The sequence below is a fragment of the Erinaceus europaeus genome, chromosome 18 (assembly GCF_950295315.1).
Source record: "Erinaceus europaeus chromosome 18, mEriEur2.1, whole genome shotgun sequence".
Taxonomy (NCBI): Eukaryota; Metazoa; Chordata; class Mammalia; order Eulipotyphla; family Erinaceidae; genus Erinaceus; species Erinaceus europaeus.
In genome coordinates this window covers 59,679,796-59,704,093 of record NC_080179.1, presented here as the reverse complement: position 1 = coordinate 59,704,093, position 24,298 = coordinate 59,679,796, and the positions used below count along the sequence as shown (strand labels likewise).

Genomic DNA, 24,298 nt, shown 5'->3' with positions numbered 1-24,298 from the left:
TATGCTTTACATTGGGTTGTTCTAGTTCTCCCCCGCCAAGAAAATTGGATCAGTCCAGTTAGTTTCGCGGGCCCGCTTGTCCCCACCCCTAGGAACCCCGGCAGAGTTGGAGAGTTGAAGAGTTGCAGAGTAAGAGAGAGTGCTTGCGCCGCCGCAAAGAGACAGCAGAGTTCTGTTTGGTGATTAGTTTGGGTTAGTTTATGAATCGTTGTTCCTGAATAAAGAAATACAGCTTCCCTGCCCAGCCGTATGTCTCTGGTCATCTCTGTTACCCGCCCGTGAAGCTAGCCCGGCCAGCAAGAGCCTCCGAATTTTAACAACAAATGGCGCCCACGTGGACCTGACCTGCACATCTCTCAGATAAGTGAAGACAATTTGGCTACCTATGCACTATGGCCTTCTCTTCTGCTTGTGAAGAGATCTCCAAAAGCCTCTGCTCTTTCTTCACGAGACTGTTTTGCTATTTCTGGAACATTTATCTCTGGACCACTCTGTGGTTTCCACTCGCTCGAGCGAACTCAGAACAGCCAGCGGGAATAGCCAGCGGGCAAGAGGCGAGGCGCAGAGCTGCTATTTCCACCTGGTTAAACAGCCAGCCAGCCGGCTGCGCCCAGACAACCCAGTGCACCGCGCCCGCAGCCCTGCAGCCCCGCAGCCCCGCAGCCCCCCAGCCCACAGGAGGCTGATGCCAGCACGCAGGAGCCCGATGCCAGCACGCAGGAGCCCGATGCCACCACACAGGAGCCCAATGCCACCACGCAGGAGCCCGATGCCAACACGCTGGAGCCCGATGCCAACACGCTGGAGCCCGATGCCAGCACGCAGGCCAGCCCACAGGAGCCGGCTCTCCACCGCGTGGTGCAGGGCACTGAATGCATGATCCCTCCACGCTGCTCGGCCACTGCGAGCAGGGCAGACATGACAGGGCCATGGGGCAGGGCCGCGGCGGCCTATCATGGCCGCCACCCTTGGGCACCTAGGCCCACGCCTTCTACAAAGCTGGCCTGCCCGCCCTCTTGCTATGAATTCTGGAATGATCCCAGACCTCCTGGACCCCAGGGCTCCTTGCCGAAACTGGGCACACGAGATCTCCAGCTGCCGGTCTGGTCTGAAGGCAGACAAGCTGGAGTACACAGAGATTTGTACAGAGATTGCAACCTGCAATTCTTAGAAGTGAAGCTGTCCAAGAGACCACCACTGGACAACACACCCCCCCCCAACAACTAAGACAGTACATATCTAAATTCGTGTTTGAAATGACATGTCTTCGTAACAAAGGTTTCTCTCCTTGTGTATTAATGACCGTGTTTATGTGTGTGTTTAAAGTTTGGTAAACAGTAACTTTAAGGCTAAATTCTTACTAGACAAAGTTAAATGAAAAAGGTTTTCAACGTAATTCTCATAAAGATAAAATTAACTTACATTTAAAGTCTGAGGTAAATATTAGTTAACAATATATTTTTACTAAGTTGGTCTAAAGACCTGCGCACACCTAGGGTGTGTCTCCATCTTGAATGGATATAACAAAAGGTTAAATAGACTTGTTGATATGTAAAACTCTTCATTACCTTCTCTATTAGAAATGGTAGATCGCACAATGGCTATGCTAATTATTCTCATGCCTGAGGTTTCCTTTCCTGCACACACCTAGGGTGTGTCTCCAACTTAAATGGGTGTAACAAAAGGTTAAAAAGACGTTGATAGGTAAAAGTCTCAAATTCCTTCTCTATTATAAATTTTAGATTGTGCTGTGGTTATGCTAACAAGTTTTGTTTCATAGTAAGTAAATTGCAGCCAGCTGCCTTTGGGACTCTAGGCCATTCCCCACCCCCATACAAATGCACGTCGAGGCAAGTACATCCCCCAGAGGCAAGAAATGTTTTTTTAAGCTGATAAAGTTTTGCCCACAGAGACAAAATATGGCCCCCTCAGGCCTTCCCTTGGCAGCACACTGGTTCTTGTTACTTGCTTGCATGTTTCTCCATGTTTGTGCAAGTTTTTTAAAAAATGCCTGTATGATATATGTTTCTGTTCACCCCACACCCTTGATACTGTAGTCATTTAGTTAAAAAAAAAAGGGGGAATTGTTGTATGCTTTACATTGGGTTGTTCTAGTTCTCCCCTGCCAAGAAAATTGGATCAGTCCAGTTAGTTTCGCGGGCCCGCTTGGCCCTGCCACTGGGAACCCCGACAGAGTGCCAGAGTTTCAGAGTTCCATAGTTCCAGAGAGGGTTCCTGAGTTCCAGAGTAAGAGAGAGTGCTTGCGCCACCGTGGGGGCAAAGAGGCAGCAGAGTTCTGTTTGGTGATTAGTTTGGTTTAGTTTATGAATCGTTCCTGAATAAAGAAATACAGCTTCCCTGCCCAGCCGTATGTCTCTGGTCGTCTCTATTACCCACCCGTGAAGCTACCCCGGCCAGCAAGAGCCTAGGAATTTTAACAACAACAGAGAGAGGGGGAGATAAAGACACCTGCAGACCAGCTTCACCTCCTGTGAAAGGATTCCCCTGTAGGTGGGGAGCTGGGCACTCGAACCAGGATCCTTAGCTGGCCCTTGTGCTTTGCACCACATGTACTTAACCCGCTGCGCTACTGCCCGGCTCCCTGGATTATAAATTTTTAAAAATATCTTCATTGATTCAGTGCTTCTACCAATAAGGCATGAGAGATATGCTAAGATGTAGAAGGTATATGATTAGTGACTAAATTCCTTACACATAAATTTCAAGTCTATGTGGTTTTCCAAGAAACCAATTTAATTGTCTGTCTATGAGGACATGTGTAAGATTAAATGACTGTGGGCAGAAATGCATTTTCTGAATGAAAATGAATTATTATTTTGACACATGAAGATTCAAGGTGAAAGTGCCTCAAAACAGTGCCATAATGGTCCATTACCATATAACATGGTGAGTGCAATTTATGATGACAAAGCTTCTGCAGTGTAAATAAAGATGCTGATGAGGCTTGCAAGGTGCAGAATTTGTACACGTTTGATAAAAAATGTTTTAATGTGGAGATGAAAAGGCATAATTTAGTGGATTTCACCTCTTTGTTCCATATACAACTCTAAACAGTGAAATAAGATGTCTGGAGTCAGCTTGGTTTTTAGTGGACCTATTGAACCCTATAAAGGCAACATGCATAATTGTAGATTGAGCTTAATGTTTCTTTCTGCCTTTTGTGAACTTTCAGACTCAAAATGAAGTACTCAAATGAAGTACTTTCTCTCTTTCTCTCTTGAAAAAGTCAGCCTGAAGCAACAAAGCCCCTGTGATTGGGAGAAAAAAAAAGAGAGAGAAGAGAGAGAGGGAGAGATTACAGTCCTTAACTTGAAGGTGAACTAATTTAATAATCTACTCATATCAAAGAAGAGTTTCTTTAGTTTTTACTGCCAAAGCAAGTTTTACATATAAAACTCAAAACTCAATTCAGACCTTAATGGCTTTGAGTCTAAAATTTTAGAACTCTCCATAAATCTGTGACCCTGACTGGTCCTATGACATCATTAGGCTTCAATCCTCATCAATAAAATATGGACTGAAATAGTGTCTACCAGATGGGTTAGTGTTAAGATTACCTCAGGACAGTACACATGCATGTATCTCCTGTATATTGTAAGTACTCATGAAGTATTAGTTATCATTGTTTACTAAAAACACAGTGAAAGAACCAACAAATGAATTAATGGAAATGCTTGTGAGTTCTGGTCATAAGTGAATTAAGGAGTACTTCATTTGAGTACTTCATTAAAAGTGAACTTTCAGACTCAACCAGTATAAGATTCTTAAAAATTGCCATAAACAAAACTGATATTTAAAAACAGGAAAATTTTCATTGTCATAAGGTATTTTTGTCCATCAAAATAATTATTTTATTTATATCCAATGGTTAAAATGTTTAGTAATTCAGGTATGTGTAATGAGTGTCTATTTCACACATGTGGCACTGGAAGGGGGTGAGCAAAATAGTTCAGTGGATATCATGTCTGCTTTGCCATGTATGTAACACAAGTTCAAGCCCAGCCAAAACTACATTGGAGGAAACTTTTGTGCAGTGTTATCTTTCCCTCTCTTTCTCTCTTGAAAAAGTCAGCCTGAAGCAACAAAGCCCCTGTGATTGGGAGAAAAAAAAAGAGAGAGAAGAGAGAGAGGGAGAGATTACAGTCCTTAACTTGAAGGTGAACTAATTTAATAATCTACTCATATCAAAGAAGAGTTTCTTTAGTTTTTACTGCCAAAGCAAGTTTTACATATAAAACTCAAAACTCAATTCAGACCTTAATGGCTTTGAGTCTAAAATTTTAGAACTCTCCATAAATCTGTGACCCTGACTGGTCCTATGACATCATTAGGCTTCAATCCTCATCAATAAAATATGGACTGAAATAGTGTCTACCAGATGGGTTAGTGTTAAGATTACCTCAGGACAGTACACATGCATGTATCTCCTGTATATTGTAAGTACTCATGAAGTATTAGTTATCATTGTTTACTAAAAACACAGTGAAAGAACCAACAAATGAATTAATGGAAATGCTTGTGAGTTCTGGTCATAAGTGAATTAAGGAGTACTTCATTTGTCAATATTACTCAAATATTTGTAGTCTTCAGCTTTTTTGCTACAAATATCAAAAATATTCATCTTTATCTAGACAACTGCAATTGATATTAACTGGTTTCTCTGGAACTCTTATTGCTTTTATCTAATCTAGTTTCTACCAGAGGCAGGGAATCTTTTAAAATATAAGCCAATAAAAGAATTAATGTGCCTGAGAAAGTTACTGATATATCATTACTCTCAGAACAAAACTCAGACTCACAAGCCTGGCTTATAGGGAGGAAATACAGCTGGGCTAGGAAAAGATGAACACCTGAAAAAGGAACTGGTGAAGATACACATCTGTCAAAAGAACTGATAATACCTAAGATGAGCAGATATTTAAGCCATGGAAAGACAGTCAGATGTCCTTCTCCAAACCTGCATAGAAAAACTAACTTTCCACGCCCCAATAAAAGAAAAATCAGTTGTCAAAACCACCTTTATCATGTCAACACTGAAAACCTGAAATTCCAAAAAGGAAATCTCCCTAGCCAAGAGATTAATTACTTACTAAAATTCTAGAAGAGATAAAGAAACCTCTGCCAATTTTGCTGGTGTACTGCTGACTCACTTTGAAGAGCTCTGCATCTAAATTGAGCTTACTAAATACTTTCTCTGCAGGGGAAAAGAAAAAGAAATAACTAATTCTTTTATAAAGATTCTTTCCCTATGGGGACTCTCTTTCTCTTTATCACTCCTTCCTTTCTCCCACTTCTGGTGTTACCACCAAGAACAGAAAGTCCCACTTATTTGCCTTTTGGCCTTTCTCACTAGATTCATCATGGAATCCATTCCCTGGATGACTGTCAACAGGCATGCTTACTTTATTCATATTCCCAGTGTTTCGGGTGACCTTATCTTCTTGGTTTTTGTCCTCTACTCTCTTTCTGCCCCCAAATCTTCCATCTCCTGTCCCCTACTTAGATCTAAAAAACCAAACAAAAAACCATCTATATCCTCCTAGATAAGATGTCTAACCTGCTCCTCTTAGGAAAAAAAAAAAAAATCTTTAAAGATAGCACACTAGAGCAGTTTTCAATTTTGCATTCTCATAGCAAGATTTTTTCCATTATCATTTTGATTTAATTTTTTAAATCATATTGATTTGAATCAATTTTAAATCATATTGATTTAAAAATACGTATTCAAATGCAAGGCATACATAAATCTAACACTCTATGTTGCCCACTAAAATATTGTAATCCTAATTTTGAGATTGAAATAAAGTACATGTTTCATATTCAGAGTCCCAACTACTAGTGATTATATGAGAGAGAAAATCCCCAAATATATTATGCCTAATTTTTTTTAAGGGGACATAAAGTTAGTAGAAAAATAGAACTGTGGGAAGATTACACCTTTAATAGAAAATCAAAATGGCATGGGACTAGGAAAAAAATAAAAGATACAGAGCTCTATGAAATACAGTTGAGAAACTAGAAATTAACCCACACATATTTGGACATTTGATTGACAGCAAATAGTTGAGAACATATAACAGAAAATACTATTCTCAATAGATGATATTGGAAAAATTGGACAGTCAAGGGTCAGGTGGTGGTGTACCTGATTAGGCACACATATTACAGAGCACAAGGATCCAGGTTCAAGCCCTAGGTCCCCACCTGCAGGGGAAAAGCTTCTTGAGTGGTGAAGCAGGGCTGCAGGTGTCTGTCTCTTTCCCTCTTAATCTCCCCCTCCCCTCTCAGGGCTGCAGGTGTCTGTCTCTTTCCCTCTTAATCTCCCCCTCCCCTCTCAAGTCTCTCTGTGTCTATTCAATAATAATTAAGATTAAAGAATAGAAGGGGGCCGGGTGGTAGTGCGCATGGCGTGAAGTGCAAGGACCTGTGAAAGATCCCAGTTTGAGCCCCCAGCTCCCCACCTGCAGGGGAATCTCTTCATAGGCAGTGAAACAGGTCTGCAGGTGTCTTTCTCCCCCCCACCCCCCCCCCCGTCCATTTCTCTCTGTCTTATCCAACAATGACATTAATAACAACAATAATACAATAATAACCACAACAATGATAAGAAAATAACAAGGGCAACAAAGGGGGAAAATAAAAAGAAATCACTTAAAAAAAAAGATTAAATAATAAAAATAAATTTTAAAAAAGAAACATGGAACAGTCACATGAAAAAAAATGCAAAGGCAGAAATATTGTTTGCATAGTGAAAGGCACTGTCATATAAAATGAAGACATCCTAGTTAATGGGAGAAGATAATCACAACTGAGCTGACATATATATAGCAAAATTTTTTCTTTCTTTCTCTCTTTATTTAATTTAATTTAATTTTTACCAGAGCACTGCTCGGGTCTGGCTTATGCTGGTACATGGGACTGAACCTGGGACTTTGAAGCCTCAGGCATGAGAGTCTCTTTGCATAACCATTATGCTATCTCCCCCACCTTGCCCTTCATTCTCTATTCAGAGGACACAAATCTCTCATAGGGATTTCACCCTTATGACCTCATCTTAACCTGATTACTTCCTGAAGACAACACCTAGAAACACTAGTACATTGTGGAGAGGGGTAGGTTTACAGCATGTGAATGAGGGGGAGGGAAGACAGAAATTTTATAAATAAATCTTTATTATCTCTATTTATTGGATAGAAACAGTCAGAAGTCAAGAGGAAGGGGGAGATAGAGAAGGAGAGAGAGACAGAGACACCTGCAGTACTGCTTCACCATTTGTGAAGCTTTCCTCCCAGAGATGGGGAGTGAGGGCTTAAGCCTAGGTCCTTGCACATTGTAATATATGCACTCAACCAGGTGCTCCACCACCGGGCCCAAGAAACAGAAACTTTTAGTCCATGACAGTGTTATAGGTGATACTTGATATACCTGAAGTGTTGACTAAGAGGTAACACCTCTAAAGAAGTACAAACAAGGAATATTAATTTAAACCTGTATACTTACTATACATTAAAGGCCTGAATTTCCATCAAGCTACATGTAAGATGAGGTGAAGGTGAATTAGCTATTTTTAATAGCTGAGTGGTATTCCATTTGTTTATATACACCGCAACTTACTCAGCCACTCATCTTGAAGGATGAATATGGGATGATCCCATTAGAAATTGAAAACTAAGAACAGAAGGGAAAACAAAAGCACAAAGCAGAACTTGGACTGGAGTTGGTGTATTACACCAGTGTGAGACTCTGGGGTTGGAGTAGAGGGAAGGTTCAGGACCTGAAAAATGATGGCAGAGGAGGACCTAGAGGGGGTTGAATTGTTATGTGGAAAACCAAGAAAAAGTTAGACATGTACAAACTACTGTATTTTACTGTCGATTGTAAACCATTAATTCCCCCCCCCCAATAAAGAAAAAATAAGTCTAAATCTGTAGACTTCCGATAGGCTAAAACATATGCCTATGTCTATACCTATGCCTATGCCCATGCCAATACATTTTGCCTCCGGGGCTATCACTGGGGCTCAGTGTCCTGGCGGCACTATGAATCCACTGCTCCTGGTAGCTATTTTTCTCATTTTATTGGATAGAACAGAGAGAGAAATTGAGAGAGAAGGGAAGATAGAAAGATTGATACTTGCAGACCTGCTTCGCTGCTCGTGACGTATTCCCGCTACAAGTTGGGTGCCGGGGGCTTGAATCAGATCCTTTGCATGGTCCTTGCGCTTAGTACTATGTGTGCTTAACCGGGTGCACAACTGTCTGGCCACTAAAAATATCATTTTCGCATTATCATTCCTTTGTGTATGTAGTCGTAGAAGTGAGGTGAAAAAATCACTGTTGTACATTCGATAATATGTTGTGCATTTAAATCAATAAAATTTTACTTCTCAGTACAGGAGAACATATGGAAGAATTCCCTCATCGGTTTGGAATATAAGGTACTGTGATATAGTACAGATCAAGATAGTTGTATGATTTTACATTACAGAAGGTTAACATTTGGGAATACCTTCCTTTTATACATTAAAATGTACTATAGTGGGGGCCAGGCAATAGTGCAGCATGTTAAGTGCATATGATGTGAAACACAAGAACTGGCCTAAGGATCCTGGTTTCAGTCTGGTTCCCCAGGGGGGATGGTTTCACAGGCAGTGAAGCAGGTCTGCAGGTGTCTATCTTTCTCTTCCCATCTTTGTCTTCCCCTCCTTTCTTGATTTCTGTCTATCCTATCCAACAACAACAATAGCAATGGCAAAATAACAATAACAAGGGCAGCAACAACAACTACAAAAAAAGGGGGGGAGGAAATGGCCTCCAGGAGCAGTGAATTCATAGTATAGGCAATAGCCCCAGAGGCAAAAAAAAAAAAGTACAAAAGTAGGCAAAGACATAAAGTGGGTAGAGAAGACAAAAATATTCCAATTTAGAGAAGTGGGAATACCTATATAGCCTTCAGGATTCCTGTCTTGATAGAAATGCACTGTATCTCAGCTGTTCCAGTTCTAATATTCGGATTGTGATACTGCACTATAGTTTTATAGGATGCAACTAGTAGGATACAGGAATCTGTCAGCACTATTTACACAGGCCCTTTCTGTATTATTTCTTTTTTTTTTATTTATTTTCCTTTTTGTTCCATTTTTATTACTATTGTTGTAGTTACTGTTGTTGTTATTGATGTTGTTGTTGGATAGGACAGAGAGAAATGGAGAGAAGCGTGGAAGACAGAGGGGTAGAGAAAGACAGACACCTGCAGACGTGCTTCACTGCCTGTGAAGTGACTCCCCTGCAGGTGTGGAGCTGGGGAGTCACTTAGCGCCACCTGCGCTTAACCCACTGGCCTACCGCCGACTCCCTGTATTTCTTATAACTGCAAGTGAATGTATAATACCCTCAAAATAAAACGGTTAATTGGAGGCGAGGTGGTGGTGCACCTAGTTGAGTGCACATGTTAAAATGTGCAAGGACCAGGGTTTGAGTCCCCAGTCCCCACCTGCAGAGGGAAAGCTTTGCGAGTGGTGAAGCAATGCTGCAGGTATCTGTCTCTTTCCCTATCACCCCCTTCCCTCTTGATTTCTGATTGTCTCTATCCAATAAATAAAGATAATAAAAAGAAAATGTTGAAAAAATAAAAAGGTTAATTTAAAAAAATTATCCCCACCTCACAATGCCGAAATATTTCCATCCAACATTTTTTAAAATTTTTACCCAAATCAGAGAGTAGGGTTGGTCAACTGCAAAAACCTCATTACTGAGATCATGGAAACAGTGACTAGTGTTTGTCCTCTCCTATTCCCATCAGCTTCTCAGAAAACTCTCTGTAGATGGGATAAATGACAGAAAAATATGGGAACAGTATGTACGCTGTATTAGAGTAAGTAGAATATCTCAGCTGGTGTACTGTTAGCTACTGCAGTTACTGGCTGACGCTAGATGTAACATGGAAAGAAAATTAATGACAGTGATAGAGTATTTATTCTGTTCCTCAACTTTATTTTGCCATTTTTCTTCTATGTTTCCATAAGTATGTTACTATCAGGGATGAAAAAGATAGCTTATCAGCAAGGGCACATACCTTGCCTTGTACAGAGTCCAGGTTCCTGCCACAGTGCAAGACAAAGCTGTAGTAGCATGGTGTGTCTCCTTTCATGTTCCTCTTCCTTTCTTCCTCTCTTTCTTTCTTCCTCTTTCTTTCTTTCTTTCTTTCTTTCTTTCTTTCTTTCTTTCTTTCTTTCTTTCTTTCTTTCTTTCTTTCTTTCTTTTTGCCTCCAGGGTTATTGCTGGGGCTCAGTTCCTGCACTACGAATCCAATGCTCCTGGAGGCTATTGTTTTCCCTTTTGTTGCCCTTGTTCTTTATCGTTGTTGTAATTATTAGTATTGTTGTTGTTGTTGGATAGGACAGAGAGAAATGGAGAGAGGAGGGAAAGACAGAGGGGGAGAGAAAGATAGACACCTGCAGACCTGCTTCACTGCCTGTGAATTGACCTCCTGCAGTGTGCTTAACCTGCTGTGCTACAGCCTGCCCTCATGTTCCTCTTTCTGACACTTTCTCTGTCTCTCTCTCTCTCTTTGAGTTTCTCTTCTTTTTGATAGGATAGAGAGAAACTGAGAGGGGAGAAAATCAGAGAGAGAGAGAGAGACATAGACCTGCCACACTGCTTGTGAAGCTGGGGAGTGGGGGGTCAAACTCAGGTCCTTGTACATGGTGACATGTACACTTAACCAGACATGCAACTGCCCAACCACCTCTCTGTCTCTATTGGAATAAAGAAGTCAAAATAGTGGGATTGTTTTATGGGAATTGTTTTAATGGGAATTGTTTATGGGAAAGGTGTGGACCTGGCTCAGCAGACAAAAAGGAAACGTATTTTACTATTAGAAAGTAGCTATCGAGCCACTGGGGAGGAAAAAAAAAAAAAAAGGTAATTGGAGACAAACTGGTTTAAAGCAAAATGGAAGTGTGTGGGGGGCGTGGCAAAAAGGTTCATTAGGATAGTTCTGCTTTGCCATGTGTGCTACCCAGTTTAAGGCCTGGCCGGTCACATTGAAGGAAACTGGAAGCTTCAGTGCTGTAGTCTCTTTCATCTTCTCTGCCTCTATCTCTAGCTAAACAGGGCCGGGCAGTTTCACACTTGGCTGAGTACAGTTGTTACCATTTGCAGGCTTGGGCCTCCTGTCCCCACCTGCAGAGAGAAAGCTTTGCAAGTGGTGAAGCAGTACTACAGGTGTCTCTCTTTCTCTTTCCCCCTCTCTCTTCTTTCTCAATTTCTCTGATTCTAGCCAATAAAATAAAAATATGTACAATAAACATATAAATAAAGGAAATAAAACAATGTGTTTAATTAATTTATTTTACCAGAGTACTGCTCAGCAGTGGCTTATAGTGGTGTTGGGACTATGGAACCTCAAGCATGAGTGTCTGTTTGCATAGGCATTATGCTATCTACCCCCACCCCAAAGATCAATCTCTTGCATTGCATGTGCCAGAGTTCTTTCTTGTTTTCTCTTTTCTCTCTCATTTTTTTCTTTCTTTATCCTTCCCTCTCTCCTTCCCTCCCTTCCTACCTTCCTTCTTTTCCTCCAGGGTTTTTGCTGGGGCTTGGTGCCTGCACTACAAATCCACTGCTCCTGGTGGCCATAAAAACAAAACAAACAAGAAAAAAAGTAGCTATCCTTAAGAAAGTTGGGGTCTGGTTCCATCAGTTTATATCTAGGTGAATTAGAAGGTGGACTTCTAGAAACATAGTCATGGTAGACCAGCAGTCTCAAACCTTGATTCCCTTTGAAACTAGAAAACACATCAAAAGAGTAAACCATATCTCATTAAACTGGGACCTCTGGAGGAAACATCTTGCCTAAAGGCTACTACACATGCCAGAGTAGTGATAGGGAAGGGGAGAGGGAAATTATACCAGGACTCTGGAAAATGGATTAGACTCTGGGTTCTTAATTCCTTCCCTCTAGGAACATATCAAGATATGAGGGTGTTGAACTCTTCATAAGGGGCGGACTCTTGTGGCACAGAAGTTAGCTCTCTGGCTGCTATCTGGCTGAGGCATACACTGACAGTTTACAGGATCTGCTGACCTGAAGGGTGAGCCACAGGTGTTGGAGCAGACATAAACACACAGGTGAGGAACATGTACTACTAGTCAACCACAAAAAATCATAATAATCCTTCTAAAAATACAGAAAGGAATAACTCATAAAAGGTTGGTCCTCAGAGGTCTGGTTTTCCTCTTTTACTACCCCATGCAAAAGGTAGCCAACATGACAGCCAGTGTCACCTAAGGGCTGAACAATAGTGAAGATCTTTTCCCATTCTGTGAGGGGTCTCTTTGTTTGTGTGATAGTTTCTTTGGCAAGGTAGCCACAGTTAAATGCATAAACACAGAAACCATATGCCATTTAAAACTATGTCTGAGACTACAGGGAAAAAAAAAGTCCACAGGCAACTCCTAGAAGATATAGTACTGGAGATTTATATAGAATGTTCCATCCAAAAATAAATGAATACACATTCTTGTCAAGTGCACATGGAACACTCTCAAGGACTAACCCTATGTTAGGACGCATCAAGCACTTTATACATATACAAAGACTTAAATAATAACAGCATCTATTCAAACCATGCTAAGTATAAAGCTACTAGTCAACCAAAAATAATAATAATAAACATGTTTATAAATAACACCTGGGTCACAGCAGAAATCAAAAGAGAAACTACAAATAGTCTGGAAACCAATAAAAATGAAGAGCAATACAGGTCCACACTGACAAAGAAGAAAGACCTCAAATGATGTCACATCAAAACTGAATCTAGTAGGAAAGGAGCAGCAAAGAGATCCCAAAAGTCAGCAGAAAGAGGGAAATAATAAAAGTCAGAGCAGAAATCAATGAAATATAAACTAAAAGGATGATGATTCAAAAGATCAATGATGCCAAGAAATGGTTCTTTGTAAGGATAAAAAATTATATAAGCTAATTGCTAAGGCTCACCAACAGAAAAGTGAGAAAGCTATATTAACACAATCGGATATAAAAGGACGGAGATTCCAACTGAGAAAAAAAGGATCATAGCAGAATAATATGGGATGCTCTTTGAAAACATATAGGAAAACCTACATGATATGGACACATTCTTAGAGTCGTACCAACGGCCATACCTGACACAAGAGAAAGTAGAGAGCCTAAACATGTTGAATCAAAGCAGTAATTACAATTCTGCCTAAGAATAAAAGCCAAGGTCAGATGAATTCATTAACAAATTCTCCAAAACTTTCAAAAGAGAATTGCCGCTTATTTTACTAAAACTCTCTCAAAAAACTCAAGCTGGGAGAATATCCAAAGCACAAGACTAATACTACTTTGAAACCTAAAGAAAAAAAATCAATCCCTTTTATCATAGTAACAAAAACAATAAAATATCTAGGAATAAACCTAACAAAAGAAGTGAAAGACTTATATACTGAAAATTATGAGTCACTACTCAAAGAAATAGAAAAAAGACACAAAGAAGTGGAAAGATATTCTATGTTCATGAACTGGAAGAATTAACATTATCAAAATAAATATTCTACCCAGAGCCATATACAAATTTAATGCAATTCCCATCAATGTCCCTCCCAGTTTTTTTTTTTTAAGAAAGGATTAATTAACAAAACCATAGGGTAGGAGGGGTACAAGTCCACACAATTCCCACCACCCAATATCCATAACCCACCCCCTCCCCTGATAGCTTTCCCATTCTCCATCCCTCTGGGAGCATGGACCCAGGGTCATTGAGGGTTGCGGGTTGCAGAAGGTAGAAGGTCTGGCTTCTGTAATTGCTTCCCCACTGAACATGGGCGTTGACTGGACAGTCCATACTCCCAGTCTGCCTCTCTCTTTCCCTAGTAGGGTGGGTCTCTGGGGAAGCTGAGCTCCAGGACACATTGGTGGGGTCTTCAATCCAGGGAAGACTGGCCAGCATCCTGATGGCATCTGGAACCTGGTGACTGAAAAGAGAGTTAACATATGAAGCCAAACAAATTGTTGAGCAATCATGGACCCAAAGTTTGGAATAGTGGAGAGGAAGTGTTAGGGAGGTACTCACTGCAAACTCTAGTGTACTTCTGCTTTCAGGTATATATTTTACAGTAGTTTATAGATACGTGTGAAGATATGCTCTCTCTCACAGAAACTGGTATATATCTATTTTTTGGGATTTTGTTAGAAAGTGAACCACCGGGAGTCGGGCTGTAGTGCAGTGGGTTAAGCGCAGGTGGCGTAAAGTACAAGGACCGGCATAAGGATCCCAGTTCGAACCCCGGCTCCCCACCTGCAGGGGAGTCGCTTCACAGGTGGTGAAGCAGGTCTGCAGGTGTCTATCTTTCTCTCCTCCTCTCTGTCTTCCCCTCCTCTCTCCATTTCTCTCTGTCCTATCCAACAACGATGACAACAACAATAATAACTACAACAATAAAACAACAAGGGCAACAAAAGGGAATAAATAAAATAAAATATTTTTAAAAATTTAAAAAAAAAATAAAAAAAAAGAAGTGAACCACCTGAGATGAAATTAGAGTATACTATGAAAGGAAAGGTCTCACCCGAGTAATGAAGCTGAAGGGTTGTCATTCCACATGTGAAGTCTCTAGACACAGTCTGAAGTGAAGCATGTTGAGGTGGCAATAGTTGCGTTGATTAGGTTGTGATCGGCGGATGCAATATTATTTGATATGGATCTGGAGAGGCATATGGGAAAGTGGGCCCTATCCAAGGGTTCCAGGACTGGGGGAAGTAGGGGCTCTATAGTGGAGATGGAGGTTCCTGCTATCTTAGGGTTCAAAAAGACAATCGATAGTTAATGTTATGATCACATTATTTGTTAATTGGGTTAACTTTGAAAAGTCCTTTTGTTATGGTTTGCTGTATAGTACCCAGTATCTTGTATATAGCTGTGCTATTGGATGCTTCTAATCTACTTGGTCTAGGCTTTTGAGAGAGTCCGCATATCAAATACACAGCCTATATATTAAAAAGATTCAGTTTGTGTTTTGAAAAACTTTGAGACATACAACTGATTTTCCCCCTCTCAAATTAATTAACTAGTGATTTATATGTCTATATTTTGCTAGGAGTGTACATAAACACCATTCCCACCACCAAAAGACTGTGATCCATCCCTCCCACCCACTCCCACCCCCCACTGGCCCAGGAAGCTGCATGTCTACCCCTCACCACAGGGTTTTTACTTTGGTGCCCTACTTACAATTTGGTCAGGTCCTGCTTTTAGTTTCCCTTTCAAATCTTAGTTAACTTTTGTTGATGAGTGGGATCATCCCATACTCATCTTTATCTTTATGACTTAGCTCACTTAACATAATTCCTTCTAGCTCTGTCCAAGATGGGTCAGAGAAGGTGTGTTCATTGTTCTTAATAGCTGCATTGTATTCCATTGTGTATATATACCACAGCTTTCTCAGCCACTCATCTGTTGTTGGACACCTGGGTTGCTTCCAGGTTTTAGCTATTATGAATTGTGCTGCTATGAACATAGGAGTACACACCTCTTTTTGGTTGGGTGTTATGGCTGGGCAGGGAAGTTGTATTTTTTTTATTCAGGAACAACGATTCATAAACTAAACCAAACTAATCACCAAACAGAACTCTGCTGTCTCCTTCCCCCGCAGCGGCACCAAGTACTCTCTCTAACTCAGAGTTCTGTTTGTTGATTAGTTTGAGTTAGTTTATAAATCGTTGTTCCTGAATAAAGAAGTACAGTTTCCCTGCCCAGCCGTATGTCTCTGGTCGTCTCTCTTACCCGCCTGTGAAGCTAGCCCGGCCAGCTGGAGCCTCCAAATTTTTACAACAAATGGCGCCCAACGTGGGGCTGACCTGCAAATCTCTCAAGTAAGTGAAGACAATTTGGCTACCTATGTACTATGGCCTTTTCTTCTGCTTGTGAAGAGATCTCCAAAGGCACCTGCCCTTTCTTCACGAGATTGTTTTGCTGTTTCTGGAACATTTATCTCTGGACCACTCTGTGGTTTCCACTCGTTCGGGCGCACTCAGAACAGCCAGCGGAGTCAGGAAGAGCCAGCGGGCAAGAGGCAAGGTGCGGAGCTGCCTTTTCCACCTGGTGGAGCAGCCAGCCAGCCGGCTGTGCCCAGACAACACCACACACCGTGCCCGCAGCCCCACAGCCCTGCAGCCTGCAGGAGGCCGATGCCAGCACACAGGAGCCCGACGCCACCACACAGGAGCCCGACACCAACACGCAGGAGCCCGATGCCAAAACACAAGAGCCTGATGCCAACACGCTGGAGCCCGATGCCAACACGCTGGAGCCCAATGCCAACACGCAGGAGCCCAATGCCAACACGCAGGCCAGCCCATAAGAGCCGGCTCTCCACCATGTGGTGCAGGACACTGGACACGGGATCCCTCCACGCTGCTCGGCCACTGCAAGCAGGACAGCAGACATGGCAGGGCCATGGGGCAGGGCCGCGGCGGCCTATCATGGCCGCCACCCCTTGCTGCTCGGCCCGCGCCTTCTACAAGGCTGGCCCGCCCGCCCTCGGGCTATAAATTCTATATAGATCCCGGACCTCCCAGACCCCCCGGGCTCCCTGCTGAAACTGGGCACACTGGCCGAGATCCTCAGCTCCGGTCTGAAGGCAGACAAGCTATAATACACAGAGATTCGTGCAGAGATTGCAACCTGCAATTCCTTGAAGTGGAGCTGCGTGGGAGGCCACCTCCAGATGGTGACCCCCCCAACAACTAAGACAGTACAGATTTAAATTCGTGTTTAAAATGACATGTCTTCGTAACAAAGGTTTCTCTCTTTGTGTATTAATGATCATGTTTATGTGTGTGTTTAAAGTTTGGTAAACAGTAACTTTAAGGCTAAATTCTTACTAGGCAAAGTTAAATAAAATAGGTTTTCAACGTAATTCTCATAAAGATAAAATTAACTTACATTTAAAGTCTGAGGTAAAAATTAGTTAACAATCAATATATTTTAACTAAGTTGGTCTAAACAAGACTTGCGCACACCTAGGGTGTGTCTCCATCTTGAATGGGTATAACAAAAATTTAAATAGACTTGTTGATATATAAAACTCTCGATTACCTTCTCTATTAGAAATGGTAGATTACACAATGGCTATGCTAATTATTCTCATGCCTGAGGTTTTCTTTCCTGCACACACCTAGGGTGTGTCTCCATCTTAAATGGGTATAACAAAAGGTTAAAAAGACATTGTTGATATGTAAAAGTCTCAAATTCCTTCTCTATTAGAAATTTTAGATTGTGCTGTGGTTATGCTAATAACAAGTTTTGTTTCATAGTAAGTAAATTGCAGCCAGCTGCCTTTGGGACTCTAGGCCATTCCCCACCCCCATACAAATGCCTGTCGAGACAAGTACGCCCCCCAGAGGCAAAAAAAATTTTTTAAGCTGATAAAGTTTTGCCCACAGAGGCAAAAAATGGCCCCCTCAGGCCTTCCCTTGGCAGCACACTGATTCTTGTTACTTGCTTACATGTTTCTCCATGTTTGTGCCAGTTTCTTTTTTAAAAATGCCTATATGATATAGGTTTCTGTTCACCCCACACCCCTGATACTGTAGTCATTTAGTTAAAAAAAAAATTGTTGTATGCTCTCCCCCTGCCAAGAAAATTGGTTTAGTCCTGCTAGTTTTCGCGGGCCCACTTGTCCCTACCCCAAGGAACCCCGCCAGAGTTCCAGAGTTCTAGAGTTCGAGAGTCCTTGGCACCGCCACGGGGGAAAGAGGCAACAGAGTTCTGTTTGGTGATTAGTTTGGGTTAGTTTATAAATCGTTGTTCCTGAATAAAGAAATACAGCTTTCCTGCCCAGCCGTATGTCTCTGGTCGTCTCTGTTACCCGCCTGTGAAGCTAGCCCGGCCAGCTGGAGCCTCCGAATTTTAACAACATTTATTGTTAAAAATACCATGTTGGGGGTCGGGTGGTAATGCATGTGGCAGGAAGCACAAGGATAGGGATAAGGATCCAGGTTCTAGCCCCTGGGTCCCTACCTCGCAGGTCCCTACCTAGGGGGGTCACTTCACAAGCGCTAAGCAGGTCTGCTGGTGACTACTTGGCTCTCCCCCTCCCTGTCCTATCCAACAACAACAATGTCATCAATGGAAATAACAGTAATAAGGGCAACAACAACGACAACAAAGGGAAAAGAAAAAAAAATCCCTGTCTTTTTTTTTTTTTATTTATTATTTTTTCTCAGTCAGGAGTGAGGGACAAGGAGTGAAAAAGACCATGACAATGAAGGTGACTTTAATGTGGAGGGGACTGAATAAATCTGGGTCACCTGTATGACAATGCCACGCACTATCCAAGCCCACTGTTTTCTGGCCCCTTCATTTAGATAAGTTCTGTAGGCAAAAGTCACAGAAACTAATACCAAACTTCATATAACCATTAAATTAACTGAAGGGTGTTGGGCGGTGGTGCAGAGGGTTAAGCGTACATGGTGCAAAGCACAAGGACCAGTGCAAATATCCCAGTTCAAGGCCCTGGTTCCCCACCTGCAGGGGGGCGAGGGTTGTTTCACAAGCAAAGAAGCAGGTCTGCAGGTGTCTGTCTTTCTCTCCCCTCTCTGTCTTCCCCTCCTCTCTCCATTTGTCTCTGTCCTATCCAACAGTTACATCAATAACAACAATAATAATAACCAAAACAACGATAAAACAACTAGGGCAACAGAAAAGAAAAAATAGCTTCCCGGAGCCGTGGATTCATGATGCAGGCACCGAACCCCAGCAATAACCCTGAAGGCAAAATAATAATAATTAAAATTTAAGTTAACCAAACACAAACTTTTAAAGTGTCTATTAATAGTGATCTAATAATTTCAAGACCTTACTACATATAGATTTATAGTTATTCATAGAGAGAGGTAGAGAGTAATAGGGAAATAAAGAGGGAGAGACTGAAACCAGAGCACTGCTCAGCTCAGGCTGATGATGGGGCTACCAGCTGAGCCTGAACCTCGGCATCAGAATCTTTTGCATAACATTATGCTAGTTTGCCTGTCCATGACAGTTCTGTAAAGTTATTAAAGTAGGTTTTAATAAGCCCAATCTTAGATATGACTAGACTAAAAATTTAAAAATGATCCATCTTTTAGAAATCACTCTGCTAAAGAATGGCCAAAATGTTATTTGAGTGCTGTCCTTATGAGATCCAGTAAACTATAGTGATTTCTGTTGTGGAAATAATAAATTCTACAATTAAGAATTGGACACTGAGTGGTCAGGAAGGTGGCACAGTGGATAAAGTGTTTGACTCTCAAGCATGATTTCCCAAATTCAAGCCCAGCAGCGTATGTGCCAGAGTGTTGCTCTGGGAAAGGAGACCTATAGCCAAGAGCAGACAGATTGTCAGTGAAGGGATCATTACTAAGCATAAGCATAAGAGAAGAGGTAAAGGAAAGATTTGGCTAAATTGACCTGTCGAATTTTTTATTGATAGCATCACAAGTTAACTGACCACTTAGAACACGTATAGGGAACATTATTTTCTGCCAAGGGCCATTATATATATATATATATATAATTTGTAGGTCATATAAAATTATCAACTTAAAAAATTGTATTTCGGGAGTCGGGTGGTAGCGCAGCGCGTTAAGTACACATGGTGTGAAGCGCAAGGATGGCGCAGGATGTAGGTTCGAGCCTCTGGCTCCCCACCTGCAGAAGGAGTCACTTCACAAGCAGTGAAGCAGGTCTGTAGGTGTCTATAGGTGTCTGTAGGTGTCCCCTCTCTGTCTTCCCCTCCTCTCTCCATTTCTCTCTGTCCTATCTTAACAACATCAATAACAACAACAAGAATAATTACAACAACAATAAAAACCAAGGGCAACAAAAGGGAAAATTTAAAAAAATAAATGGAATTTAATGTTACTCTTGAAAAAGCTCACTAGACTTAACTGAATTTTGGGTGTCACCTGTGTTTGCATTGGTAGGGCCAGATCAATTGCTTATGGGACAGTTTTTTAATACTTAATAAAAATAAAGTTCTCTAGTAATAACTTATTTATTCAGTATCCTTCCTTCCTTCCTTTCTTTGCCTTTCAGGTTTATTGCTGGGTCTTAGTGCCTGCACTACAAATGTGGCCATTATTTTCGATTTTTTTTTTGGGGGGGTAAGACAGAGAAATTGAGAGGGGAGGGGAAGATAGGGAGAAACACTGACACCTCCAGACCTGTTTCATGGCTTGTGAAGTGACATCCCCCCCCCCACCCCAGCAGTTGGGGAGTCAGGGGTTCGAACCAGGATCCTTGTGTGGGTCCTTGTGCTTTGTACTATGTGTGCTTACCCCAGTGTACCACTATTTCAACCCACTACTTCTTGACTTTCCTATTTTTAATTTTCTTCTAGTTTTGATGGAAAATGAGGTCACTGATTAAAGCTTTGTTTCAGCTTCAGAAATAGCTTTTTGATAACATATACTATAGTCAAATTAAAATTACTAAGTATTCCTATGAGCAGTAGTTACTCAGAATTTAATCATTTCAGGTCTTGCTTTTAAGTTTAGACAGGAGTGAAGCAAAATTTAGTCTAGGGCTAATTATTTCACATTGCTGAGGCAAGACCCTTTAGTGGTCTCTATCCAGTCCGTACATTTAACTTACTGAGTCTGTTTAGTATTGACAGTCTTGGTTCTTTAGCCCAGGTGTTATTACCTACACTCTTCTCTTTAATCATTTTGTGTAACCTCTCTCACCAATTGGAGGTTTCTTTAAACCATGTACATGTGCTGAGTTTTCAGCTAAATACTCCAGGGAGCGCTCTGCATCTAGCTAAAGTTCTCTTTTCTGATACTGTGGTCTGTAAGATCTAAGTATACTGCCCTTCCACCGTAATTCTCATTTCTGTTCACTTGGGAAGTTCTCTAGACTCTCTTGGCTCCTTCCTTGCTGAACTCTTTCTCAGATTATATGTAAAATGTGGCCATTATGGGACTTACTTATGTACATAATTGAGGGATCTCTGTCCTTCCTGACTCGATGCCCAGGTGCATTTTTGTTGATGTCTTTATTTTGTTGGGCTGCTGGATCTTGTCCCTTTAAAAAAAAAATACAGTTATTGAGGAAATAATTGATTTACAAGATTGTTATTACAGAGGTACAGTTTCACATCTCCCCAAATTAGGTTCAGCACATATTAATTTCCATCAAATTGTCTTCTACAACTGCCTACCCCACCCCCCAACACACACCAGTACCTTTTATATCTCCTACCTTCCCTTTGAGTCCTTATATCTGTTGAAATAGATTGCAGCTGATTAAAAACTCACTCTTTATTTTCCATTGTTTTATTTCTTAGCCACCTATTATAAGTGGTTAATTTACCTATGAGTAATTTGGTGTTTATCCTTCTCCTTTTGACTTATTTTATTTAGCAAGATTCCCTCCAATTCTATTTTGTAACAAAAGAGATTTCAGAAATCTTATTCCTTTTACTTCAGGAGTAATGATTTTTAAATTTTGTCAGTGTATGGATGACTGGTTCAATTGCTAATGCTATAAGCTTCTTGCAGAAGGAAGTGAAATCTTTTGGCTGTCAGGAGTTGAAAGATGATGCACATGTTACGTGCACACAATACTATGAGCAAGGTCCTGTACAAGGATCTGGGTTTGAGACCCTGCTCTTCACCTAAAGTGGGAGTTTGTCACAAGCAATGAAACACGTCTGCAGGTGTCTTTCTCTCTCCCTTTCTATCTCCCCTACCCTCAATTTCTCTCTGTATTATCAAATAAAATGGGTGGGGGAGAAAAGAAAAGAAAAAAGGGAAAAATGATCACCTGCATCAGTGAATTAGTAGAACAGCCACTGAGGCCCAGCAATAACCCTGGATATGGAAAAAAGAAAGAAAGAAAGAAAGAAAGAAAGAAAATATCTATATTCTGTAACAGCTCTGAGTGCTTATGTGTAGTTACTATAAATCAGATTACTTATTAAAAATAAATAAACAATTGTTGGATATAGTTAATTTTACATATTTTGACTTAGTGGGTTGGAAAAAAAGTAATGAAAATACAGTTTTGTGTAAAAATGACTATTAAATATGAATATATTTAAAATAGTAAGTAAATATACTGCAAAGGCAAGGATAACCAAAGCATTTAAATCACAAAATATATTACGTTAATGTAGTCAGAGAGATATTTTTATCTGGTGATTTCTACTGATTAATGTATTGATTCTAACTAACCTATAATTAATTCATATTGAAATATAACAATCTTTAGCCATAATACTAAAGCAAAATATATATAAAATAGCATTTTCATTTATTCCAGGTGATTGTCAAGACTGGGCCAGGAACGTTCCTTAGTTTGGCTGTTTATGACAATTATATCTTCTGGTCTGACTGGGGAAGACGAGCTATTCTACGTTCCAACAAATACACGGGAGGAGATACAAAAATTCTTCGTTCTGATATTCCACACCAACCTATGGGGATCATAGCTGTTGCTAACGACACCAATAGCTGTAAGTTACAGTCGAACACAAATTCCAACACTAACTCAAAAATATGTCTTCTAGTAATACTTAGTTGGATTTTGTTAGAGTTAGAGGGCAGTGTTCAGATTTTGACTATTCATTATAATTAAATTATTGGAAAGATTTAAGAAACTTCCGAAGTTCATAATTTATTACCAGGCTAACATATCACCAACTAGAATTCTTTTCAACTCTCTCTCATTTGTCATACCTTTAAACATTAAAATCCAATTGTTCCCTTGCAAATATAAAATATTATTTCCAGATAAACAAATTTTCATCAGAGTTTAACAGTTCTTTAATCTCTGGAATACCTACAAAAACAAAGTTGACAACGTCAACATGATTTCTAGTCAAACTAGAAGTTTACTGCTATGGCATCTTGACAAATGCCTTGGAAGTTGAAATGATTTACAGTTTTTATTTTCCTCATGTTCATATTTTTGAGAAAATCTGTATGTTCAAAAGCCCTGAACTTTTCTTGTTTATGGTAACCCTTCAAGAGGTTTAGGCAGTCTATTATTTTACTATCAGCCTGTATCTAATATAGAATAAAAATTAAACATAAAATGTTACCAAGAAAGCCTTTTCATTGCAGGTGAACTTTCTCCATGTGCATTGCTAAACGGAGGTTGCCAGGACCTGTGCCTTTTAACACCTAATGGAAAAGTGAATTGTTCTTGCAGAGGAGATAGAATACTGCTAGATGACAACAGATGTGTGGGTAAGAGAGTAAAAAAAAAAAAAACAACAAAAACTCTATGACAAAATAGCCCATATGGATATTGAATCTGTTCTGGTATATTCTTGAAATTGTACTGTCCTCTAATTTATTTATTTATTCTCTTTTGTTACCCTTGCTGTTTTATCATTGTTGTGGTTATTATTGTCATTGTCATTATTGGATAGGACAGAGAGAAATGGAGAGAGGAGGGAAAGACAGAGAGGGGGAGACACCTACAGACCTGCTTCACTGCCTGTGAAGTGACTCCCCTGCAGGTGGGGAGCTGGGGGCTCGAACCGGGATCCTTATGCCAGTCCTTGTGCTTTGCGCCATGTGTGCTTAACCTGCTGCCTGACTCCCTGTCCTCTAATTTCAGAAATACAGTTGACTTGCTCCCTGTTCTAAGAACTCAGTTTACCATACTTAGGTATATTTTGACAGATAATGATAATCCCAAAGAGTGAGAGAGAGAGAGAGATTTCCCTACTTTGTGGACTGGAAGGCACAGAGCTATCTTGACAAACATTTGCTTACAATGGTAACTTGAAAACCTGTGGTTATGACTTTGAGGACTGAGTCAATAACAACATTAAGGGAGCCAGTTTACAGTCAGTAGAACAGTAGTCTTGTAGTAAAACCACTCGCAGTCCATCATGGTATATAAATGAGGAAAAGTGGCTCACACAGCTTATTTGTAATCATTTCCAAACTGTCAATTAAGAATGTAACATTTTCAGCGGGGAAGCAATTACAGAAGCCAGACCTTCCACCTTCTACAACCCACAATGACTCTGGGTCCATGCTCCCAGAGGGATAGAGAGTGGGAAAGCTATCAGGGGAGGGGGTGGGATATGGAGATTGGGTGGTGGGAATTGTGTGGAGTTGTACCCCTCCTACCCTATGGTTTTGTTAATTAATCTTTTCTTAAATAAAAAAGAAAAAAAAAAAGAATGTAACATTTCAGCCTTGCATGACGTTTATACCTACCAAAGGCTTTCCAATTTTTAATTAGTACAGTTTC

The 24,298-nt window shown here is 40.7% G+C and overlaps 1 protein-coding gene across 1 annotated transcript in view; it reads left to right on the top strand.

Moving 5' to 3' along the window:
* The window catches only part of LRP1B (LDL receptor related protein 1B), a 1,816,831-nt gene that overhangs the window by 1,466,441 nt on the left and 326,092 nt on the right, over positions 1-24,298 (top strand). The window contains exons 44-45 of the mRNA XM_060178059.1: positions 22,349-22,541; positions 23,152-23,277. Coding sequence (XP_060034042.1) covers positions 22,349-22,541; positions 23,152-23,277 — 319 coding nt within the window. The remainder of the gene's footprint in view (positions 1-22,348; positions 22,542-23,151; positions 23,278-24,298) is intronic.